Raw genomic sequence first — 26,833 nt, 5'->3', positions numbered from 1 at the left:
ATTCGGAGACAGTGTATAGAATTTCTGGAGCAATCCCAATCCATCGCTTTGCTCTTACAGGACTAGCCAAAAGCATAGACTTACACTCTTTATGGATGGATACAACTGTCCAGCATTCTATATCATAGCAAGACACCTGTCGCAATTGTGTTTGAGGCAATGAAAAAAATGGAAATGTCCAGGAGAATTAGACATGAAATTTTTTTTGCGAATAAGACGGAGTTTGTGTGTATCACTTGTCTCTGTATGACAAATCACTCAGTGCTTTTGGGGCTGGAATATATCCTAGATGAGGAAAACAAGCAATTAATTGATCTGACAGAGGAGCGCTAAGCCACGCCCACCATTGTTACGGTGTTATGCATCACACACGGAGCAAATAGAGCGGCTGAAAAAACAGCTAGCGACCCTTTAGCTGCTCTTCCTGATAGCATAGTTGTATCATTTATCTCTTGCTATGCAAGCTTATCTCATAAGACATTAGAAAAGAGTCTCAATTATTATTTACAAAGTCATATCTATGGCATCAAGGTATCCAAAGACGCTATAAACCTTTTAAGGGTGAATGCAAAATATTGTCGAGCTATGAGCGAGCCTCGTACCAACTATATTTAAATAATAGATTCAGATTTGTGAGTAATAATGGTATATAGAGGATAGACAAGTGTGTGACCCAGGCTATCAAATTCACGAAACGAGTGGTGCCATCTCCACCTGTTCAAAGTCTTGGGCGAGGAACATAAGGAACCTACATCAAACCCACGCAAGCACGGGGAGAACATGCAAACTCCACACAGGAAGGTTCGATCTCATGAGCTCAGAACTGTGCCGCACACGCGCTAACCATTGTGCCGCCGTGCTGCCCCCAATCTTACAGCAGCGTCATAAAAATAAAACACTGTAGAACAAATAACTTGGTTTCCGTTCCCATGGATCCTATGCACATTAAGATGGCTATCATGCTGTGCATAGTGTGTGATAGTAAAGGGGGCAGAGCTATCATCTGCCTCGCGTTCTGATTGGCTGAAAACAGAGCTGTTGGATCTATAAAATAGATTACTTTAATTCAGGCAGCTCAAACACCCCGCACATGGGTCGGATCAGACCTGCTGGCTGATTTAATCCAGCCCACCGTTAAATTCTTAGTATGTCTCTAGCGCATTATCGAAAGGTATATATCAAATACATACAAACCAAATTCTCCTTCCCGCCACTAGAGGGCAATAAAGGTTTAAAAGAGCTGTTGTCAAGTCTGGTTTAATTTTAACAATACAGTGCAGTATTTTCTCAGCTTCAGTTAATCCAGCCTATTGGTTTGATCTGCTGTTATTGTCTGTTTAATGCTAAATTTCTTGTTTCTGTATTGTTTATTTCAAATCAGTATGACAATGTGTAAGTCATATTTAATTCATAGCTCCAACTTGAACTTGTTTAAGTTTGTGACGTTTGTGGTAAGTTGGTTTAGATGTACAGCTCCATTTACTCAACTAAGTGTTATACCATTTTTATACAACCACGCAGGAGGGCGCTGTTGCAGTTTTCCACCTTTAATTCCAGCATAGAGTAAAAGGTGTTGTTTTCCTCTTTTTTGGTGAGAAAGTCTTGTTTGACGATTGACACAAATTTTGCAGGAGTTATAAAAAAAATGACAGCAATGATTTAAGACAAGCTTAAGGACTTTTGACGAGCTGAAGCAGTTGATGTTGATTTATTCCTCATCGACAATAAAAATCAAGTATCAACTGCTTTGAAGACATAATGAAGGATGCAGAAATGCCAAGTTTATACTTCTCACCTGCGTCACATAGTGACAAAGGCAATTCTAATAATTCTTACTTATTAAAATAAGTATTTATTATAAACACTTGCAGATGTTAGATTTTGGGCTAAATCTTTTCTGGTCCATGTTAGAAATGATTTAGCCCCAAAAATTATCAAGATTTGTTGGTGTTTAGCCCATCCAACGTAAACTAAATTCAGTCGAGAAATCGTCATTGTTTTGTTTAAATCGTGTAATGTGGTCAAAAATTAGTGGCAAATAGTTAGCTTTTCAGCATTTTGAAAAGTTCGTTTTGTTTTTTTGTTTTTGTCTCAATTTCAGAGCAAAGGGCAATCTTGTCAGGCATGCAGCTCTTTTTGAACTGCACTTGTGCTGCTGCGATAATTGATCTCTTGATTGCATATTTCTGTGAGTGGGGAGCGGCAGAGCAAACTATTGTAGGGCCTGACGGCTTTTTTTTTTTTTTTTTTTTACAATTACATCTGCCTAAAATGAACTGCACCCATGCGGCCAAATTTTACTATCCCTGATTGCATATTTCTCTGGCAGAACAATCTTTTGTCAGGCCCAGCGCACTTTTTGCTGCAATTTCAGCCTAAAATCAATTGCACATGTGCTGCTGTGTTCCATTATCCCTGATCACATATCGCTCTAAGCGTGGACCTTTAGAGAAAGGTTTTGTCCTGCCCCGCTGTCCTCCTTTCATTATCTGCATTGGTGCAGCCGCATTCCATTATCCCTGATCGCATTTTCCTCTAAACAGGGACCAGCAGGGCAAACCTTTTTGCTGTTCTGTCCACCAAAAAGTGAACTGCACTGGTGTGGCCGCCTTTCATTATCCCTGAGCGTATATTGCTCCAAGCGAGGAGCGGCATATTGAATTTTTGTCATGACCCCTTATCCCTAATCCCATATTGCTGCGAGACGGGACTGACAGAGCAAACTTTTGTAGGGCCCGGCAGCTTCCTGAGCTCTGACGTCATGTGATGCACACCAGAATCCTAGCAAGCCAGTCAACCTTTGGTTTATATGTTAACTAGCCAGAAAGGTTTGGAGTATTTTAAGCCAAGTTTTGGCAGTTTTTTGTGGGAAATTGCATAGCGTTGTGTCACATATGAGTGCAGCAGTAGTACAAAAAATGGTGAGCAGCCAACATGGTGCGAACTGCTAAAAATAACGCACACAGAGCTAACAAGGGATGAACTAGCTAGCCAGCTGCCATAGAGTGCAAACTGGGACTGATCGGCAGAAAAACGGAGGGTGGCTGACCAAAAACATGCATTAAGCAGCCAGGATATCCGAGAGCCAATAACAAAACACTACCACGGCAACAATCAGGACCCAGCTGGGAGAAAAAAACAATGAGCACAGCAGGCTAGCCAGCTAGCCGACTGCAAATGGGGCTAACATAGACTAAATACAACTGGAAGCCTTCGGGGGTCGCACAATCACGGGGAGCTATCTGGACAATGTTATAATACTTGCAAGACAAGCGGCAAAATCACGAGAGATAAAGTCACAATCAAATACCTAAAATGAGGCATATTCAGAAAAGGAACGCACGCTGTACACAACGGCAGGTAAACTTACCCTTTGGTGATCAACTCGAACAAAACAGACAGAAGTCAACGAGAAACATGGTAAGCAAAGTTCCAAATACTTCAAGCGGAAATGAGCGCTATGCATTCGCTGATTACTACAATGCATGATTATGGAAAGGACAACTACAAATTCTGTGTCAAACTGAAAAGAGTCTTTTATAATCCCTTTAAGAATCCATTTTACTAGTTCATGTGGCGACCCCTAAGTCTTAACTCAATTCAACCGATCTGACTCTACGTTTGCCGAGGGGGTCATAGAAAAAGGAAACCAAATCAAAAGCTAGACAAAACTCACGGCGAGATAATGGACTCGCTCAAGGCATCTAATTAATTATATCCACCAAAGAGGCCTAATTTGCCAGTCGGAAGTCAACAGGAAGTCGTATCGGTTTGGAGCGCCGATCGTTGCAGCCTGATTAGTTGTTGTTTCAGTGTCCACGAACAAAGAAAAAAACTGTCTTACAGAATTGAGGTCCAGGTTAGTCCTGACCCATTCCTTGGCGTCGTTGTACTCGTCCAGCAGTCCCATGATGTAGAGCGTGTCCAGCGAGTCAATGATGGATGCTCCTCTCAGGCCACCTGGAAGCATAGCAGACAAAATGAATAAAGGTCGCCCCGACGGGATTTATGACCCCACCGTGCCACAGCTACTGCTCAAAAAAAACATTTTATGACATTTATATTTGTGTTAGATGAATAGAATATACGCTGTTTCTTCGATTTTTGCAGTCAATCCGTTCTAAAACCACCTGTAAAAAGCGGATGTCCACCAGAGAGGAACTATATACAGTGATACCTTGATACTCAACAACTAGGTATTCAAACAAATCGATATTTAAACAAAATATTACAGTATTTTTAACTTTTGTATTCTAATGAAAAATCGGAAACTAAACAAACCCGAAATTATCCAGTGAGATGAGTGGCCATCTTGGCTCCTGTAGCCCTTTTGGCTAGCATTCTTTTAAGAGAGATCGACAGTCTGACAAGATATGTCGGAAATATATAGTAAGTTAGTAGAATTTATTTGATTTTTTGCTGATAATAATGAGCCAAAAGAAATTTCTGATAAGGAGAAGGAAAAGAGGAAAATCGTAAAAACAAAGAAGGATCGCAAAATAAGAGAATGGTGTATTAGTGTCTGCCATCATACTACTGCCCAAAGATACAGTAAATGGTGAAAAAAAAAAAAAAAAGAATACTTATGAGAAAATAATTTCATGTATAATAAACATTTGTCGAAATTAGCATTACATTTGTTTTTCTTCTCCTTCCAATAAAGAAGGCTTCAAATGCCGGGTAGTTCTATATTTGACTATTGATGATCGATCGGTTCCTCTAGATAGCACTCTTTGTTCAAGATGTACTACGAACGTATTGTAATATAAGTACTTGAAATGTACTCTTTTAATTCATACCAAGAGCATCTTTTCAATTGTCGTAGTTTTCATATTTTGCTCTAAACTTTCGTAGTAAACTACGGTACAGTAATCCCTGTCTTTTTGCGGTAGTTGTGTTCCAAAAACGTCCCGGGATAGTAAAAACCCACAAAGAACTGTACTTTTTTTTTTTTTTACTTCTGTACTGTCAAATTACAATTTAAAAAAATCATCTTGCCGTTTTATTGCTCAACTAATTAAGGACACTATCCACTTTACCTTACATGATACTTTGCTGTTGTCATGTGGACCTTTATGAAAAACTGCATTTATCTTTCAGTTCTGTCTAAAAGAAATCATACAATTTTCCATTATAACACATTTTTGAAAAGCGCCAGGGAGCCACTAGGGACCATCAAAAACCCGCATGCGGGTCCAGAGCAAGTTTAGCGAGTGGAAAAGTCCAACTTTATTGGCGATAGAGAGCATCTTCCTCTTCATTTTGCTGCTTTTGTGGGGCAAGTCTGTTTATCCAATCAGAATGCAGAACACAATGCTCAATGAAAATCCAAGAAGTAGCAAAACTGAGGTAGGCAAACAGTGATACAGCAAGGGATTACTGTATTTGGTGTCTCTGATTGAGGTAAAACAATCAGCACAAATTTTCATTTTGCTTTGGTTTATCATACAGATGATAATTTCGCAGCACAGCGGCGCAGTGGTTAGCGCATGTGCGGCACAGTTCAAGTCATGGGAACCTCCCGCGTGGGTTCAAATCCAGCTCCAGACTTCCTGTGCAGAGTTTGTATGTTCTCCCCGTGCTTGTGTGGGTTTCCTCCGTGCACTCCGGTTTCCTCCCACATTCCAAAAACATGCATTTCAGGTGAATTAGCCGGTCCAAATTGTCCCTAGGTGTGAATGAGTGAGTGAGTTGTCTGTCCCTGTGTGCCCTGCGATTGGCTGGCAACCAGTTCAGGGTGTCCCCTGCCCACTGCCCGATGATTGCTGGGATGGGCTCCAGCACCCTTGTGACCCTACTGAGGATAAGCGGTGTAGCTAATGAGATGAGATGATAAATTCCTCATAAGGAACTTTGATCCCCGTCAGAAGTGTGGAAAACGCCATAAAAGGAGAAAGAAAGAAACTTTAAAGTTAGGATTGATTATGGAGCAGGATGGACAGGGCAGATCAATCCATCAATGTTTGTTCTCGTGCGACCCTGAGAGTCAATAACGTATTTTCTTTTTCTTTGACTTTCATTCTGAAGCCCTCCGACAGAAATGGACGAGGGGCCCCAGGGATTGACCCCGGCTAATAAATGCCTTCCCTGCTATGTTTAAAGCACTGGGATAAATAAGCGCCAATGTACCTTGTTGACATTTTTTTGAAAATGCACTGTGGCACTCCTAATGATAAAAAAATGTGGTTGCTTATACTTAAGAAACAGACATTGTTAGATAAAAAACATTATTAATTCATATATAAAGTTGCAAAATTTCAACTAAGAGAAATAAAGTAAATTAAATAAAACAACACATGTTTTGCTTTTTTAATTATTATTAACGCAATAAAAAATTCATGAAAAACATAAATCAAAATTCAAATTCTCTCTTTGTTTTGTTTTTTTGTTTATTCAAAAATAAACCTTAGTTGAATTTTAGAATTAAACAATACATACCTAAATATAAATAAATATATAAATATATAAAATGAAATGTTATTCTGTCGTCTTATAAAAATGATTATTTAATCAACAACCTTTTATAACTATTATAATAATTCAGATTTTATTTGATTGTGACTTGTTCTAAAATGTATTATACATAATTGCATCACACATCAAAATGTTAAATAGTTATGATCCAATTAAACATTGAATTTTTTTTTAAATACAGTCCCGATTTTTATAAATAAAATAAATTAACTTTTTTCCCTATGTTATACAAATTATCATAAATGTATATATTTTGCCAACCACTTTGCATTATTATTAATATTTATTTAAATAGATTGTTTCTGTTCATTTACTGTAAGAAGATAATTTATTTTGGAATGTTTAAAAATGTATCAAACTCAAATAAATCATTATTTGGGAATTTGTACTTTTTCTTAAATAAACGGAGAATTTTGAAAAATATTAAGCAAATAAGAAATAAACCTTTGCTGAATTTTAGAATCTTACACAATAAAACCTTTTTTTTTTACAATATATTTCCCTTAAATTAAGATACATTTTTATTCTGCTGTGCATTTTACCAACAACTCTATTACTATTACTTACTTAATTATTACTATGATTATTTTTTTAAATTTTATTTGTTTAACAATTTATTTTGGAATGTACTAAAATGTATTCATATCTTTCAAATCAGTACTTTTGATTTCCTTGTTCTGCTTAAAAACAAATGTAAAACTATATTGTGATTCCCTGCTCTCTGGTCTCTCCCCTCAAAAAGAATATTGCATTACCCTAGTTTTACTTCAGGTCAATTTCCTCACATGGTTAGTTTGTGCCTTGCCATCATATTTTATTTAGTTTTTATTAATTTTTAATTTAATTAATTTTATATTACATATTAACTTTGGGAAAACCGTTCTTATTGTACAGTGAATTTGTATGGAGCACTTTTCTGCGCCTGAAAAGTATATAAACAAATAAATCAATTTTCTGCACCGCTTATCCTCACTAGGGTTGCAGGGATCCAAATACTTTTTAATTATAATTTGACTTAGGTTGTAATTTGAAAAATACATCGAATTTTTGAAGAACTACGATCAAAATAAACATAGATTTATTTTTGCATACATAATGTATTCAGTTAATTAAACACCCACGTGTATTAACATGTAATGTTAATTGATTATGTAGTGTTAATTGATTATCCAATCAACTAGTCAATCAGTTTCATTCACTTTAGGTCAACACATACATTCTTCAGCAAAGGAGCTCCATATGAAAACGTTTTCGATTAATAACATGAGAATTAGCATGATTAGCATCTACCTGCCTAATGAAGTGTGTAGGAACGCAATGATACCCGCTAGCATCCTTCATCAGTGGCATTGTGAGCTAATTTGAGCGTTTTGATGACGCTAATTGATGTGGATGCCCGTTTTCGCACTCATCACGCCATCCTGTTGCCAGCGGTTACCGTCATCCAATTATCGGCGGCGGACATCTTGTTAGCGCTAATGCCGTCTGGCACAAAGCGTGTCGGTGTGTTAGCATTAGCAACGGCCAAAGCGATTGCTATTCAGGACGTGGCTACGCAGGTTGGAGAAAAATCATCAAATAATCCGCCGGGCGGCGGAGGGATTAGAGAGGGCGGGAATGAGAAATGTCAATTTGTCCGTCAAGTCAATATTGTGACCTCGCGAGGCTGTTCAAACCTTTTTTGAGAGAGATGATAAATACGTTCATTTTAAAAATATACCATATAGAGTAAAATATTGCAAAATTGATTTTGAATGTGCAAGAACAGGGACAGAAGCCTCCGTTATAAATTGCTGATCTGGTATTGATTTGTGCCACAGCATCATGAACATGCTAATATGCTATTGGCTGAACAATCTCCCACAATGCCTTTCTTCTTATTCAGTTCATAAACATGTGTGCTTTATAAAAACTGTGAGTCAACAATACAATACAATCATGCCAACCTTTTGACATTTAAAAGCGCTAGATATTATTGCGCACTATTTTTATGTGTGGATCACAATCATTCTCCAGAATATGTAAAAAAAATGACAACACCCCCAACAACAAAATGTGTTTGATTAAAACAAGAAATGACAAACTTTTACCAAAACAAATATCTGATACGATCGTTGCAGCGATTTATTTGCACACAAGGACTTTATCGCGCTTCAAAGTAAGGCAGCCATTGACTGAAATACAATTATTGAGTCAAAATGTTATGTAGTATACATTGGAAAAAAATAGATTAAAAAATAATAATAATCATCAGTAGGAGAAAAGTGGTAGTCTAATTGCATTACATAGTGTTGGTGAGTATAACAATATTGTGTTTTTGTACTGTATTTATTAGCAATTTGTCCAAAGCTTGTGATGCTAATGAAAGAAGCAAAAGCATGATAACCATGAAGGTCTAGCTTGCGATTAACAAAAAAATAAGAAGAAGGAACTCAAATCACTAACTTTGCTTAGTTGAATGGCCGTGAAAGATCAACAATCGGGGCTATTATTCAAAATGAGAAGGCAATCAAAGGAAGAAAATCAATCAAAATAACAATATTTGCAAGTTGAAGTTTTCAAATCAGTTTCATTTATAAATACGGCATCCCACTTTCTGCATCCACCTACTAATCCGCTTCACCAAGAACTGTACAATTAATGAATTGCTATTCTTACAATGTAATAGAAAGAAGGGAGGATAATTTTCTATATTAATCATATCAGCATCAATGATAAATAACTACTTAACAGTTGAGTATTGATCTGACCTAATTCAGTGCCAAAACATAAAAATATGCTTTTTCGTTTTTTATTTTCAAAAAATGTTAGAAATGCTTCTGATCTGTAAGCATTAAGCCTCTAGGAATTATTTCAGTATTAAAAATCACAACTAGATGGCAGGAATCTTGTTGATTAGATCTTTGTCAATTAGTGCCTAGTTTTACTTTCTGTCATGACAGTGAGGAGGGCGCCCATTTACTGAGTACGCACGGAGAAACAGTTTGGTAAACAAAGCGAAGATATAAGTACAAAAAGCTAATGCTCCAGGATTTTATCGTTCCTAAAAAAAAAAAGAAGATAACTGAGTCCCTTCATCATCGTCAGTGCGGGAAGGGATGACTTTTGTTAATGCAGAAGTTCATTGTCCTTGCAATAAAATGTTAATATGCAAGTGTCCTTTTGTTTATGGAAAGCATTGTTTAGATATTGGGGGTATCAAAAATGCGAAAAATTGTTGAAGCGTTCTTTTGATATATCCTATATAGCGACCGAACAAACTTTTATGTAGGCCTTCCAAAATTAGTCAAAATGGAGAAAATTGGTTGGGATCGGCATTTCCTATTTAAGAAAAAAACTCTGCACTGAATGAGTTAAAGACATCAAAAATCCCTTGTCTCAAAGATCAATGACACATCTTTTTTTTTTGTATCTGGCAATTTAGGCCCGTTTTAGTCAAGTTTCTCATTCTTCCAAGACTTCCTACCGCCTTTGTAACCTAATCAGATCTTCCGCCTTTTACCCTGTCAGATTTAGCAGCTCGAAACCCGCTGACCATTGTTACTCAGCCTCCCCCCACTGCAAGCTAGGGCCTTTGATCGACGCCAGGGAAGCTAACGTTCGATAACGCCACGTAATCTCATCCGAGAGGCTGTCATATCAGTCGTCCCGACGCGCTCGCCGCACTTTCCCCGGGCGAAGAATTAGAAGATTAGATTGAGGTGAGCCTCGCAACGGGGCGCTCTAATCAAGTCTAGAGTGTTTTTCATTCGGTATTAGCCTTTGATTGAGTTAGCATGCGCGGGCCGATCTTTGGTGTTTGATGGCGTATCGATCCAAAGTCAGGGGCTGGGTTCAACGTCTCGGCTACGTCGTGGGCGGAGATTAGAGTGCGATACATTGTAAAAGGCTTGAGTAGAAGCGCTTGTTTAATCGCTCCCGCTATCTTACAGCATCATGTCACCACTCGTTGAAATGCAAAGCAGCCTGAAATCGATGGCTGTGATTGAAGTAAAAAAAACGAAAAGACAAAGGCATTGAAGGCGATCTTGGAGTCTATTGAAATTAGGGTTACCAAAAATTTTGAAGAGTTTGTGATGGGGTTAGCTAGGGCAGTCACTAAGGGGGTTTACACGGGTGCTTGAAATCCTTAAAAATGCTTGGATTTTAATGTTGTCTTTTCAAGGAAAGAAAAGCGCTGAAGTTTGAGTGAAGTGCTTGTACGTGCTTGAAGTTGTTACCATGTTTCTCAACAAGTCTGCTAAAAAAACGACACTGACACTGCAATCTGGTGGCTCTTCTTTGCCATTGCATTTCTTCTTCCCTTGTGATTAAAGGCAGCTGGCATTAGTTGGTATGGCGTTGTCCTGTAAAGTGTCACGCCCAAGAGGAAAGGTGCATGGACACCTATTAAGGGCCATGCAAAAAATTAAGGTAGCATTTCCTGTGGTAAGTGCCAAAGGAATAACTTCCTGCAACTGAAAATAAGCCACATTTTACGGTCATTTTTACCTTCACCTATATGGAAAAGATTTGTTTAAAAAATAATTACACATGTATTGTTCAGAATCACAAATACATTTACAATTTACTGAAGATCTAGAAACCCTATGTCTTTAAAAATGCACATGGAAGATTAAAAATCGCAATGTAAATCCCAGATAAATTTGTGGCTCTGCAAAATACATGGTTTAAACTGGATATCTTATTTCAATGGTACTGGAGAAATTGTAAAATTGGCTTTGAAAGTTTCTCAAAAAGTGCTGTAATTTGGTTGTGGAAAATGTGTATGAACACTGCTTTGAATATGATGCTTTAGTCTTGGTATTGATTGTTAGCTTAGCGATAATTAGTAGTGGGTGAGATGACAAAATAAGATTGGGGGGCGGCACAGCGGCTGAGTGGTCAGCGTATCCGCAGAACTGATCTGAGGTCATGGTTTCAAATCCAGCTACCAGCCTTTCTGTGCTGAGTTTGCATGTTCTCCCCATGCGTGCGTGGATTTCCTTCTGGGCACTCTATCAGGTTAATTGGCCGGTCAAAATTGTCCCTAAGTGTGACTGAGCAAGTTGTATGTCTCTCCTAACCCTACGACTGGGTGGCAACCGGTTGAGGAAAACCCCTGCCCAATGGGCTCCAGCACTGGAGTAAGCGGTGCAGATGGATAGATTGTGAAGGACTCAAACAAGAACGGTATCTCCAATCATGGAAAGCTTAATAGGTGCATTAACAAATAGCTTTAACTTTAACTGATAGCAACACTTAAACATGTGAAATATTTCAGGAACTAATGCAAGCGTGACCGACTTAACATATAATCTCCAAAATTGATCGTTATAACTTCTTTGGGCCTTTTCTGTTCCAGCAGTCCCTGGCCTTGATTTAGCTAACATAGGCGTTAGCCACATTATCAAATAGATTAGCTTTTGTGAATAGCTATTTTCAGCTGTTAACATCCCTTTTGTAGTTAACACAACATGATTTTGCAGAAAATGGCAGTGTCATGGGTTTTACCAATGATCTTAAAAAATTGAAATATTGTTAGGGTGATTTTTGGTCTTATTCTGTTGTGGCAGTCCATGGCCTTGATTTGGCTCATAACTTTGCTAACGTCGTCGTTAGCCACATTATCAAATAGATTAGCTTTTGTGGCTAGCTTTCTTTAGCTGTTAACATCACTTTCATAGTTAACACAACATAATTTTGCAGCTACTGGCAGTGTCACCGATTTTACCACAGATCTTTATAAAGATAAAAATAAAGATATAAAGATCACATCCACTACACAGCATTATCTCCAGACAGAAGAGCAGCTTCAGCAACAAACTGCTGTCACTGTCTTGTACCACGGACAGACTGAAGAGATCTTTTCTTCCTCATGCCATGAGGCTCTTTAACTCCACCCGGCAGAGTAAAGGCCCACATTAAACCACACCCCCTACATTGCATATTACCGTACTTTTATTGCAGTGTGTATATTATGTAGCACTATTTAAATACTCTATACAACACGCTACAGTGGGTATTAGCACGTCACATTGGGTATTTGTATATTGTATTCCTTTTGCTTTATTATTGTATTGTTCTCAGCGAAGGGATGCTGCTGGAAATGTGAATTTCCCTGCGGGGATAAATAAAGTATCCATCTATCTATCTAAAATTTGAAATATCGTTAGATTGCTTCTGCTCTTGTTCTGTCGCGGCAGTCCATGGCCTTGATTTGGCTCATAATTTCGTTAACCCAGGCGCTAGAGATATGAGCCGATAGCATCACAATGGTGGCTAGTTTGGCGTTAGCTGCTTGCAACACTTTGGATGTAAATGCAAAATAATTCAGCAGCTAATACTAGTGTCACAGACTTTACTTATGATCTCCCCAAATGTTTTCTTACATATCTACTACTTGGGTCTATTGAGCCTTGTTTATTTATGCATTTTTCAGTGGATCCACTTTTGAAAGACGTGCCTACCAAATTTGATGCAGCAAAGAGAAGCAGGTTTTCCAGATGTTTGATTTTCTTTCTTGAATTCCAGGTTTTTTCGGAAATATTTCGGTGATTTCATAAATATACAGTAAGTGTTAGGATTATTGAAAATGTTGCATGCATTTTCAACAAAGTTAATATCTTTAGTATTACAGGGACCTTACAGTTCAGTCTAGTGTTGTTCTTGCTCTAGATGTTCTTATCACCCTGGGGGACATTGCTCCAATAAAACTCTCCAACCTTTGCTTGAGGGGACTAGCTGCATTTTCCCTGTTAGTGTAGTGCTGGAAGTTGTTGTTTCCTTGGGTGTTCCCTCATTTAGGAGTGTGTTCCCTTAAAGAGTTAGATCCTATCCCCATGAGTATGTGTCAGAATTCTTTAGAACAAAGAAGGAGGTGTCGGAAAGCTGGGAAGATGACATACAGGATGTGTTTTATGTGTGTTCTCTTCCAGAAGCTAGACTTAATTTTTGGTCTATTTCTTAAGAGTTTAAAGTTATCATTTGATCAAAACAGAAACATGTATTTGTATTTATATTCAAGTGTAGATGTACACACACTTGTGTATAATGCACAACCCTAAATGTTTACTAAAAATCGGTCTAGAATTTAGTTTCACTTTCTGCTAAAACTAAGCATCATAAGTACCAACTGTTGTTGGATATGTGTGGCGATGAATAAAATAATATATTCATAACCTAAACTATGTAGACAACACAAACATAACATTTAAAATGTATTCATTTATTTTCCTTTAAAATCTGTTTAATTATAATACACCAAAAACCTCTGGGCGATCCCCTGTGTTCTCACTTCTCTACCCCAAATAAAATGTGTTTTATAATGAGATAAAATCCAATGCCTTTTCATATGTTATCATATCAGTGGTGGTCTGGTGGTTCTTATTATAAAATAATGTATAATGTACAATAAATATTGTACATTGAAAATATTGCATTCCTGCAACTCTTAAGATTGTTTTGGGCTGGGTTTAATCAATCAACCAAACCAATCTGTAAAACGGTCACTTCAATATAAAATCAGTTGCATTATAATATTGGGAAAAACAGGAAAGTTGTTTTATAACAAGGTTAAAGAGTGAAAAAAAGTTATAGTCAGTTTATTATTCAGTTTTTCCTTCTTATAAAAATTCTCTCTAATATTGCATATCTAATTTAGAGGGAGAATATGCTAAATATAATTTCCTCAGAATATCTTAAGTTGTAGCCCGGATCCCTTTCGCCTCCATTCTCACAGCCAATTACATTAAAATATTCTGTATTATGGCCTCCAGGAAAGTCGTTAAGTCTTCGAAGAAAAACTCAGCATCACATCAACCCAATTCTGTTTTCAGTTCCATTACTGTATCACCCTTTCTTTCCTGGGGGTGCGACAAAATCACTGGTGACCTACCTACCCCTCCGCTTGTGATGCTCTTCCCGGACTACCAAGTCGAGTGCGAGAGTTCTCTCGAGCATGGCGGGACAAAACGGAATTCATTTCACGCGGCTCCCCCCTATAATTCTTCCGCCGCATTTTCCGTTTCCCCCCGTTTGAACCGTTCTGTCTGCGAAACATAAGGCGGGGCAATGAAAGGAAAGCGATTGAGATTTGGGGCTAGTGCTGAGGTCGGGCCACCAAGCCTTTGCTTCGGGAATCTAACACAATTGTACATAGAAGATAACAGGATGGCTAGTCTCTGATAGTTCTCGAAAAAAATAAAATAACATAAAAATAGACCAGATGCAAAATACGAAAACCTAAATATTAAAAAGACGATATGTTTGACTTATCGCCTCTTAGTGTGTCATGGTCGCCTTGGCGACCGGTCTGCCCCGCCCCCTGGGCACCAGCTGAAGCAGTTCAACTAATCGCGTGTCTGCTATTTAAGGCTGGATTGTGGGCTTTGCGGGCGCTGGCTCATTATATAAATTCACATTGTCCGTTCTGTTATGCCTTGTCCTGTTTTGTTGAGTTGGAAGAAGCCTGTGTTTGCACGTTTTGTTAAAACCTGTTTGATCTGTCTTGTCCCTGAGTTATGGACAACTTTTATTTTGGTTAATAAAAGTTTTGGGATCGTCATGCAATTGAGTTCTCCCTTCCTGCCTCCTGCCTCCGTTCTGGTCCGGTCACCCCCTTCCACTCCACCTCGTGACATAGTGATTAAAAAACATCATTAAATTCAAATAGAACAATGATATTTCTTTATATTCATAGGTGAGTTTTTTTAAATGTATGACATAATATGAGGGTCAACTACAGGAAGCTGTCATATGTGTTGGCCAGCTTCCAAGGGTACCCCTCAAAAATCAAAAACCCGTTCCTTTTTTTTTTGACATTTTTCTTATCACGTGTTTTAGTTTTCTTTCATTGTTCCTCTTTCAAGTCACTTCTCTTTTTTCACTGCTTTTAAAAAAAAATGTTTGTTTTTTATCTCCTATTTTTTCTTCTTTACTTTCTTTTTTTCATTTATCATCTTTCTTCTCTTCTTTTTTCTTTCATTTTCTATCTTTTATATATTTTTTTTACTTTCTGTTGCAGTTTTTCTCTTTTATCATCTTTTTTTCTCTTCTTCTCGTCCATGTTTTTGTTGTTTTTTTTGTCATAGAAATATACTGTCATTTGAAATGTTTATTATTTTGTTCGTTGTTCAAATTGTCCCCTGATTGTACATTAAAAAGTTTTTTAAATACTAATATTTTTCTAAATCTGTGAAGATTGATAGTAAATATACAGTTGACCTGCAGGATGACATTAATCCGTTCAGAGGTGGGGATTGTAAAGTGAAATTGCTATATGGTGCTGATATAATCCTATTGTGATTAGCTCAGATGTCCCCAGTACTCCAGATACAATTATTACAAGCACCAAATATTATATGGTAGTAAGTATGTCTAATATACGAGCAAAAAAATCCCTGATCATCAATTGTTCATGCAACTATGTTATGGTAGCCATTTCTGTGCCTTCTTTCTTGAAAGTCCCAAGCTTTGTTTCCATGGTTATCATGTTTTTGCCTCTCCATTTAGCATCACTGCAAACCTTGGGACACATGGTGAATAAAAACAGAAAGAAAAATTCGGTATCATATCGCCGACTACTTAGCACACACAATTGTAAACAAAATGTTGAGCAAGGCATTGTGGGAGGGAGTTCAGCCTTTCTGCATGTCTGCATTTCATGACTCAGTGATGCAAATCAATACCAGACCAGGATCTTGTATGATGTCCACCAATTGCAGATACACATCTTAGAGACATAACTAAGTTTGAGTTTTTTATTCCACAGCTTTAAGTGAAAAAATTGTCATATCTTAACTTCTTATAAATTCATACAAAAACACTCGCCCTCCCAAAATGCAAACGAGACTGACTTGGCCATAGTTGACCGGATGCCTTGGTTTCCCTGAATCAACTGTAAATAAAGTCAAATGTATTAATAGTCGACTAAAACCGCCACCGGCTTAATCACTCGGCTGGAAATGTTTTGCGATTAAACTCCGCCAAACGGAGATTACTCCCACGCGTCTCGAGTCGCCGTGACGAAACTTGCCGACGTCACCGCAGACCGATTGGTGATCAGATTACGCAGATTTGGGATTAAGGAACCTCGGGAGAACAACATGGAGTCGTTGCGAGTCCAACTGACCCTGCCACCGAAACGTTACATTAAAACGGAGCGCAATCCTTCCCCCGTAATCCAGCGTCATACATTTAGCAACTCGATTTTCATCATCTTGACTATAATCCCCTTCATCGAGGCTTGATGACGGGTCTGCTCTCCCCCTCAGGGGGGCTTGCTGTAATCCCGGAAAGAAAGAGGACAAATTTGGTGGCAGCGATAACAACAGACGCGCCACATTTGATGTCTTTTGATCCGTGTTTTTCTATCCGTCGCCTGTTTCTCCAGTTGAAGGAGCTAAGAGAAGAAATAGATCTCTAAAGGTATGATAAGGACGAACGTTAACAGAACGATGTTAGCATTTGTGTATTTTCACAACAGATCTACGCTGCTGTTGTGTTCGATTCAATTGTGTCCAAAAATAGTTTAGATCAAAAAACGGGCATCAAAATATTTTACCTTTAGGAGGAATTTGCGGTTGAATTAAAAAAGGGCGAGGTACATGAATTATATAGATCCGAAGAGAAAATGGTTTGAAATAAGGAGGGAGGTATTGGGAGATTTCCCGGAGTGAATTGGGCTTTTGAGGTGTTGCGAGCCGGGAGCAGGAGTACTGTATGTATTCGTGTGTGATGCGCATTCGATATTATCTCATTACCCAAGAGCCAAGAAGAGATCCACAGGTTCGAGAGCGTTCTCCATTAAGGCCCCGGTACTGGGGAATGCTCTTCCCCCTGAGATTCGATCTGCAACCTCAGTGGAAATGTTTAAATCTAAGCTTAAAACACACTTCTATTCTATAGCTTATGAATAACCTATATTTTATGTTGACAATATCTGTGTATTATTTGCCTTTATGTAGGTTTTAGATCAGGGGATGGTGGCATGATAGTCTGTGGTTTGCTATAATCTGTGGTCTGTGCAGCCCTTTGTGACTGTGATTAAGGGCTTTACAAATAAACAAGACTTGACTTGACTATTTCTATGCACAGTACCGAAGATGAATTTTAAAGAATGGAGAAAACCGAAAGTTGTTCTGTAAGATACAAATAAACGTAAGAAAGCCTATCGAGAGAAACCTATTGGAAAACAAAGTGGTTAGCACGTTCGCCTAACATACAAAAGGTCCCCAGTTGGAAACAAGTGTTGGCCGAGAGGGATGGGTGGCACCAGGCTGTACTTGCCCAAAACACACCCCAGTAATCGGTGCCCCTTCCACCCTAACAAGGGATCCGCCCAACCCAACCTGGTTAGAGGGGCTATGTCACCCTTGTACTTATGGTTAGAGCAGTACAGTTAATGTCTGGCTGCTACTTGGGGGAAGTTAGTTCAGCTGAATCCCTTGTTAGCCATTTTATTCAGATATTTGTTTTAACATACTTCCCCTAGTCCCTTGGCTTGGTTCAGTGAGTTTTGTATAAGTTCTGTATACGTCTACCTTTTTTTTACACCCTTAGCTAGTTTGACTCCATTCTTGCTCCAGCACACTTAGGCTTCCAAATTATTTCTATTACACGTTAATGAAAACCTGGTTAACCAAGGCTTTCGTCTCATAACAACCATATATTTTTTACTATAACATTTTAGTCATAAATAACTTATAGAAACAGTGTGTAATATTTGACCAGTAGATGTCGTATGGTATGGTTCAAACGAAAACGGGTGCAGTAAAGCACAAGGAGGAATACAAACTACGGAGGCTCAAAGTGACCAAAATGCTCCATTTTACTTCCCCTTTTTTGTTTGGGTAATCATAGCGACAAAACTGTGAACATTTTAGCCCCCTTTAGATGAGCCTCATGTTATCTAAAATAAATGCTAATTTTTCAGACTCGTAGTGTTTAAAAAAAATCATGTTTACTGCAATAGATAGTTCAAGTATTTTTTGCTTACTATTAGAAATAATGCTAGGTTTTTCAATTATTTTTTTTTCCCAGTAGTAGTCACCAAATAATACACACTCTTACATTTGTAGAAAACAAGTCTAAAATGCATACATTGATGCATTGCTGTTAGTGAAACCGATTTTTCAAGACCAGCTTTTTGAGGATCACATCAAGTAACATTTATTTGTATAACCCTTAATCACAAAATGTCTCAAAGGACTGCACAGGTTACAATTACACCATCCCCTGAGCTTAATCCAACATGTGGGAAAGGAAAAACTCAAAACCTCAGCACCAGGAGAATAAGAAACCTTGAAAAGGGCCTCACAAGTGGTAATCCCCCTTCCAGAATGTCCAGGGTGCAGTACATGCATACATTTATTTCATTTTATTTTACATGTTTTGATTGTTGAGGTATATATATGCTGTGGTGCCATCAGGAACTGGAAGCCACAAAGGCCCTGGACACCATTATAGGCACGTTTATAACATGAACAAGTTATCTCAGATAACCTCAGAAAAATTGGCAAAAAAAAGTAACATCATTATTGTCTGGAACCAAAATGGAATTAAATCGTCACACGGGAAGTAAGAAGTAAAGCTCCGGCTGAGAATGAATTCCTTTAGCGTGCGTTAATCATGACACCAATCATCATCCAGAGTTTAATAAATACTATAAAAAGTGCAGAGTCAGCACTTTCTGCCTGACAGCTTGACAACCTAAGCGGGCAATTTTAAGAAGGTTTAAGATGAGCTCTCAGTGGGGTACAAGATGGCTATTTGTCACCTAAATGCAAGTTGCTATGGAGACTGATGATTTCTTGCAGGCAATGACAGGGGAGGCCCGAGGGAGCAATGGGCCGGAGATGGAGAGCAGCCATATGCTAACAAGACTCTCACTCTGTGAGCGGACTTGAAATGCAACGCTGAGTTCGAGATTCCTTGGGTTCTGATAAAAAATTAAGATCCAGACTTTGATGATTAATAGCAACACAGGATTTCGATTTTGGCTGTTTTCAAATGAACAATTATACAAAATGCTTAGGACGTTAAAGTGTGGCATGGTTAGTGTACTCTGTCATAGACCAAAATTAAGAAAATAATTAAATTGTTCTTTAATGGATACACGTAAAAAAATCTTCTTTTTTCAATTCTTTTTGTTTCTTATCCTAGTATATTTTTACCAAGTTCCGATCATATATAAATATAAAATAAAAATGTATATTTGCAGCTATATCACACAAATATATTTTTTTTTAATTCATGCATTGAGATTTCTGGATTTTTCTTTTTAGTTTATCTCTCTCACAGTGGACATTCACCTACGATGAAAATTCCAGACCCATCCATGATGTTTAAGTGGGAGAAATAGCAAAGAGCAGGGTGTTCAAATACTTCTTTTCTTCACTGTATAAATACAGTCATGAAATTCCTTATAGTCCCTATATCAGATGAAATGTTAAAAAAGTGCTTTTGGTTGTTCATGTATCGTCATCAATTGGACCACTGCTCTTTTTCTCATCCTGATCTCGAGCAACCTCTTCACCCACTCCCATGCACTCCATCATCTGACAGCTGCTATCAGCTGCCATGTGAAGACCCCTTGGAATTATCCAATAAACGTTAGCTTTTAAATGGTCAGCGGGCGCGTTAGCCCGTACGCTTTTTTTTTTTGTATCTCGGCGAAGTGACCGCCTGCTGCTCTTTAATGATCCAACGAGAATCTCTCGGCACGTCGAAGGAGGTCTCGGCCGCATGTGGAACCCGAGAACATCTCGTGTGATAAACAGTTTGCTCGGGAAATCTCGTTTGTGGCTGCAATGTTCTATTTTTTGTGCAATTTCTCCCAGCTATGGCAAGCACTGGCCCTTGCCATCTGCTGCACACAGGTTAATGTGTTATTTGGCAGAAGGGTAATAACGTCCAACAGATCTCAGATCCTTGACTCGTATTGAGGACATCGCTTCTACAGGGGAGCGGGTACATGGGACGGGGTTTCGAAAAGCCCGTAAAAAGGGGAAGAAAAAGATCGTATGAATCATGACATTGTGGGTGGAACGTTGCAGTTGACTCCAAGCCATAACACTGCGTTCAAAAAGAATGTACCAGTACAGGGGTCACCAACATTCAACACGCACAAAGCAGTCAATTTCAATAAAATCAGCATTAATAATGTATGAATTTCAATACAGAGATCCCTCGGTTATCACGGTTAATGGGGACTAGAAGCTCCCGCGAAAAGTAAAAATCAGCTAATTAGCATCCCACTGTCATGAAATTCCCCAAGGGTCAAACTTACCTCGAGATAATTCCCTTACCGATTGAGAGTATACAACTGTAACAAATTAGCAACTCTATACTGTATCTACAAATAATAACACAGAGCACAGAATTGCAGTTGAATTAACTGTTTTTATTGTCATTACACAGAAGTACTGCACAACAAAATTGAAAGAAAATTAAAATACGGTATTTGTGAATGTAGCGGTTTCCCACGAGTTGTATATCCAGGTGATTTATTTCATGGGTAATGGATATGGCGTTGGTGAGATATAGGCTCAGCAGGGGTACCTTAAGAGAGTTGTTGGTCTAGTCGTAGCAGTCAGGGTGGACATGCAGCCTCTACTCCTGATAGCGACTCAGTCACATCCCAAAGTCTACGGATCACCTACTGGAGATCACCATTTATTAGCACTCTTCTGACTTTCCTTAGACTCTAGTTTAACTTATGAAATTATTTTCAATGTAAGGGGCCGGTCACACAGCCGTTTGCGGCTGAATCACGGCTAAAATTTTGCGTTATTTTTTTGCCCGTGGTTGGAAAATGCGCAAAATTGGCCAACCCACTGTTCATCGGTGGTATGCCCGCAAAACAGACGCCGGCGACTGTTCCGCTTCCTCATCACGTCATTTCCGCGTCATTTTCTCGTGTTGACCACGGGTATAAAAGCTCCCGAGCCGGTGTTGTGCCCAAATCCGACTCCTACGCAACCCCCCTCGCGTGAACGCGCATTCTGCTGCGATCGCTTTTATTGGAAGCGTGCATTGACGTTGGTGACTTTTTCATCCGCGTTAACAAACGCATTTTGTAGAATACGATCGCACTTTATTGTTTAAATAAACGCGTTATATAGACCTGGATCTCCCAATTGTTATAATTAGCTCGCTTTATTGTTTTAATAAGCGTTTTATATAGAATACGATCGCTTTTGTTGGAAGCGCAGCAGAATGAGCGTTCACGCGAGGGGGGGAGGGTTTTATATACGGTGTGCATTACCGTTCGATTACGTTCACAACAAAAACAAAGACGAAATGGTTTAAGTTGTATTACATTCCCAACAAATGCAAGACGAAGTGGTTTTGGTTATATGTTCGCCATTACATTCCCTAAAAGTGATATAAAAGTGAGATAAAACGGGGTAAAAGTGGTTGTAGTAGCGAGGGGATGCAAATCTCGGCAGGGATGCATTTCTCGGCATAACACCAGGCTGTAGAAATCATAACCGCTCAAGACACAGTCCCGTGAAGATCAAGATTTCAAGCTATGGCACCGAAGAAGCCAATATGTTATTATTGTAATCGTTTTTCATTTTTATTTTATTATCTTGTTATGAAATAAAAAGAAATGTCAAGAAATAAAAATGGATTAAGACGAGGTCACTACGGTGACGGGGATCCATGTTCACCCCTTGACGTCTCGAGCACAACTGACATGTGCTCGGCAAATCGCGCTGTATATACGCGGAGAAAGGCGTTTGACCGTCACACGCGTAACACGCTAATTTCACGTAATAACACCGCGATACAGGCGCAGAACATGCTATTACCATGCTCCACCCACGATTACCCGCTGAAATTTCCCGTCCTACCCATGTGTAACCACGCCCTGGCCGCGGCCAGAGCACGTCGTTCCGCGTCATTTCCGCGTCATTACCTCGTGTGCCGCCCGCGGTTAACACGTGCTCAAGGTTTTGAGCAGCTCAAAACTTTTTCGCGCGGCCAACCGCGTGTGAATTTCCGACCGCGAGTAAAGCACTGCTGTATCTCGTCTATATGGCGGTCTCAAAGCGTCCAACAGCACCCAACAGCGTCTGCTTCAGGGCCAGAAATTTCTGGCCGTGGTTCAGCCTCGATACACCCGTGAAAGGCTGTGTACCCGCGCTCTTAAGAATTGAGCAGCGCAAAACTTTTTCGCGCTGCCACTCGCGCGCGAATTTCTGACCGCGTGTTAAGCACTGCTGTATCTCGTCTGTATGGCGATCTCAAAGCGTCCAATAGCGTCCGCCTCACAGGCAGAAATTTCTGGCCGTGATTCAGCCGCAAACGGCTGTGTGACCGGCCCCTAACGGGCCGCTAAAAGCTAGTGGTCGCCAATGAACAAAGTATCTATCTATCTATCTATCTATCTAACTACACACAGTCACGTCCACCCAACAAACAAAGCCCTCCCTTACCTGCCCTCGTAATAGCATTTGCTGAATGCTAAAAAAATGCAAGATAAGTTGATATCAATGACAATAAGTACAATTCAATTCGATTCAAAACCCTCAAAGCAGTGACCTAGCAATAAGCGAAGCGCAGAGTAACGAGGAGTCTTTGTACATTTTAGAATTAATGTTTCTCTTAAAGTAGAAGAGGTTCTTTTCAGAGTACTACGTCAGTATTTCACCATGTTCTGTCTGCAGACAGGTGGGCAATTTCAGAACAGGTCCACATTTGTAATAATGGAGGAAAATGTGAGATGGTTTGGTCTCTGTGAGGTAAAGTGTACTTTTATTTTTTATTTTTTTTACTGTGCCAAGAGAGCACCGAGCTAGATAAGGTGTAATGAGCTCCGATACAGACGGCGGTGGAAGCGGCAGAAAGAAGTCGGGAATCTAAGAAAGCTCTTACTGTTTACCGGCAAAACAAGTCGGCATTGGGACAGTATCCAATGTGATTTATTGCTCATAACAAATTGAAAATGAACTGGTTCGTGTTTGGGCGAAAGAATGTTCTTGCAAGGTTTAACGTTCTCAGTCAAAAACAACCCTTTATACAGATTACTATAATGCCTCGGTTAATGCGGTTAATGGGGACTGCAATCCCATGCGATCTGCAAAAGTCTGCATACTAGCCCCCATCACCCATTTGTAATATGCGCCGCTCTCAGCAGTACTCAACTAAGGATAATGGATTGTGGCCAAAACAGTGCAGTTCATTTTAAGAAGGCAACGATGGTACGCTTCAGCACCCCAAACGAAACTAAAAGCGCTCTGGTGGCCGTTCCTCTCAGCAATAGTCAACTGGGGATAAGGGATCGCGGCCAAAAAAGTGCATTTCATTTTAAGCAGGCCACAACGTTCAGTGGCCGAAACCGAAAGAAAATGTTCTCTGGTGGCCTCTATTCTCTGCAGTAGTCAACGTGGGATAATGGATCGCGGCTTGAAAAGTGCATTTCATTCAGGCAGGCAAGAATGGCAATTTCAGAAGCCCAAAACCACAACAAAAAAAGTTCTCTGCTGTTTTTGGTCACACAGATGATGTTCTTTTTAGGCAGAAAGAGCTGGAAAAAAGAGCATGACACATATTTGCTTACTCAGACTCTACTCTCAGATATAGTGAACTGGTATTGATAGATCTCGTCCAAAATAGTGCAGGTCATTTCAGGGGGGCCACAATGGCACGCTTCGGTGGCCCAATTGGATTGAAAAAAAATGCTCTGCTCTCAATAATAGTCGACCAGGGATAGTGGATCGCATTTAATTCTAAGCGGGCCAGAAGGTCACACCTCGGCTGGGAGCAATATGAGATTGGGGATAATTGATTGCAGCTGCATGATAGAAGTTCATTTTAGGTGGAACTACAATAGTGCCCCCAACAAACAAATGTTTAACAGTTTGTTTTTTGTTAAACAAGTTTAGCAAGTCAGCATTTTGATGTACGTTGTGAGCGTTTTCAAGCATCTGATAACTTCAACAAAATAGCTTTTAGGTAGAGGAATTTTGCTAAACTTTTCATAAACCTTTTTTTTTTTTAAAAGAAAAGAGGCGCTATTACCAGCTCAGTTCAATAAATAATGCTTTAAGAGTCCCCCCCCCCCAGCATTTAGATGAGTAAGGTCAGCCTTGCTTTCAGGCCCCCCTTTTACCCCAGAACGTTTGCAATTTTGTAAATCCAATTCCCAAAATGATGTGTTTAAGTAAGATAAGGTGTAATGAGTTGAGAGATAAAAGGTCCTCGAAGCTTGGAGGGAATAATAAAACATATCCCAAACTTCATGCCCTCAGAAGATTTCCTTGCTTTAAAATCTCATTTTTTTTCAAATCATAGTCGTGATCCTCAATCGGTTACATACAACTCAGTGAGTGTTTTGATGTGTGCTTTCTCCATATTTCTTGTTGATCGCAAACTTTGTTTCCATGGTTATTAAGTTTGCTTCTCCATTTAGCATCACTAAAAGCAAATGTAGTAAAAATAATACAACAGTATTGTTTCAGTGACCTGCGACTGGCTGGCAACCAGTTCAAGGTGTCCCCTGCCCACAGCCCAAAGATAGCTGGGATGGGCTCCAGCACCCCCGCGACCCTACTGAGGACAAGCGGTGCAGATAATGGGTTGATGGATGTTTCAGTCACTTGCAAAGTCTTTACGAATCACACGAGATTCTAAACTAAATGAATAGAGGGATAAGCATTGGGGGAGGTAGTTCAGCCAGTAGAATATGTGCACTTTGATTATAATCTGACACAAACCAATAGCATACTAGCATTTTATTTGGTGTTGATCAATATCAGACAGCCATATTTGTGACATAACTCGTCATAAGCACCAACACCGCAAAGTTTGAATTTTATGTTTTAGGCCTGCAAAATAATTATTAGTTCAGTTCTTACTGTACTGGTATCAGCCCAGTTGGAGTAGCACTATCTTAAAATGCCTGGGTTTCTGCACCCATACCAATTCCTAGTATCGGTATTCGAGACACAAATGCAATCAGTCACCAGGATGAACAAGGCCAAACACAGATACAGCGGAGAATATATGAGATCCAGAGTGCTTTATATAAAAGACAAAGTAACTCAAGGTACACATTTTGGATTTTATTAAAAAAGCAGATCATTGAGGATTAAAGGGACAGCGTGTATACTTTGACCAGCAAATGTCGCTGTATTGTGTAGAGCAACCAGATTTGTGCTAAAAAGCACAATGAAGAATACAAACTACCGACACGCAGTGAGAAAAAAACGCAAGATTTTCTTCTCTGTTTTAGCCTTTTGCAACCTTTTTGTTACTCTCAGCAAGATAGCAAACCATTATGGTGCGGCTTATATAATGTCATTAGAGGCAAACTTTTCCCCCGACATTTATTTTGGGTAATTATTTTAATTAATATAGTTTTGTTTTGTTTTAACAGGAAAAATATATTATTTACCATTAGGAGGCACTGAATACACGCTCCTTTAAAGAGGATAGTATTACTTTGTCAATACTTTCTAATGTGCAGTAATTCATTTCTTTTAACAAATCAAAACTAAAACAAGGTAGTTTGCTTTCTTGAAAACTGCTATTCCAATGTATCCATTTGCCTCTATCCAGCCCAGTTGTTGTTGTCACTGTGGCTTAGCGAGGCCAGAAAAAAAAAACACAATAAATCCCGGCTTTAGCCAAGAGTCGACTTGCGGGATTAATCGTCAAGATGTTTCCCAGGCTGGTAACCGAAAAAAGTGCCGCAAAGGAACCGTAGAGCGACAGACTGTCCCGTTTCGGCTAATGTTCATCCCCGAACTGCTTTTGTATGCAAACTGCACTTGATGCGCGATGGGCCCTGGTGCCGGATGCTAAACAAACACGCTGCTGGTGCGTAGCCGTGAATGCTAAGTTTTGAAATCGAGTTCAATGCCCTGACAAGAAGAAATCCAAAAGATTCGGATTATTTGCTAGCCCTGAGCTGCTTCACGTCAACTAGGGCTACAGCTAAAGATTTTTTTAATAACCGATGAATCAATCGATTATTTTTTTTTCTATTAATGAATCATCCCCCCATCATCTACCCCCGCTGATCCTCAGTAGGGTTGCAGGGTTCTGGAGCCCATTCCACCTATCTTCAGGCAGTGGGCAGGGGGCACCTTGAACTGGTTGCCAGCCAATCGCAGGGCACACAGGGACAGACAACTCACTCGCTCATTTACACTTAAGAACAATTTGGATCGGCCAATTAACCTGACATGCATGTTTTTGGAATGTGGCAGGAAACCGGAGTTTCCGGAGGAAACCCACGAAAGCACGGGGAGAACATGCAAACTCAACAGAGGAAGGTTCGATCTCATGACCTCAGAACTGTGCCGCACACGCGCAAACCACTGCCCCGCCGTGTTGCATTAATGAATCAGATTTTTTTAAACTATTT

The 26,833-nt window shown here is 39.4% G+C and overlaps 1 protein-coding gene across 2 annotated transcripts in view; it reads right to left on the bottom strand.

Moving 5' to 3' along the window:
- Positions 1-26,833, bottom strand: part of LOC148372346 (mannosyl-oligosaccharide 1,2-alpha-mannosidase IA) — a 207,291-nt gene that overhangs the window by 76,797 nt on the left and 103,661 nt on the right. For both annotated transcript variants that reach the window (XM_088327035.1, XM_088327036.1), the window contains exon 3: positions 3,845-3,960. In XM_088327035.1, the coding sequence (XP_088183161.1) occupies positions 3,845-3,960 (116 nt within the window). The remainder of the gene's footprint in view (positions 1-3,844; positions 3,961-26,833) is intronic.

The sequence above is a fragment of the Urocampus carinirostris genome, chromosome 2 (assembly GCF_059441175.1).
Source record: "Urocampus carinirostris isolate Australia breed hairy pipefish chromosome 2, RoL_Ucar_1.0, whole genome shotgun sequence".
Classification (NCBI taxonomy): domain Eukaryota; kingdom Metazoa; phylum Chordata; class Actinopteri; order Syngnathiformes; family Syngnathidae; genus Urocampus; species Urocampus carinirostris.
The sequence above is the reverse complement of the archived record's forward strand: the minus strand, read 5'-3'. Positions and strand labels throughout refer to the sequence as shown.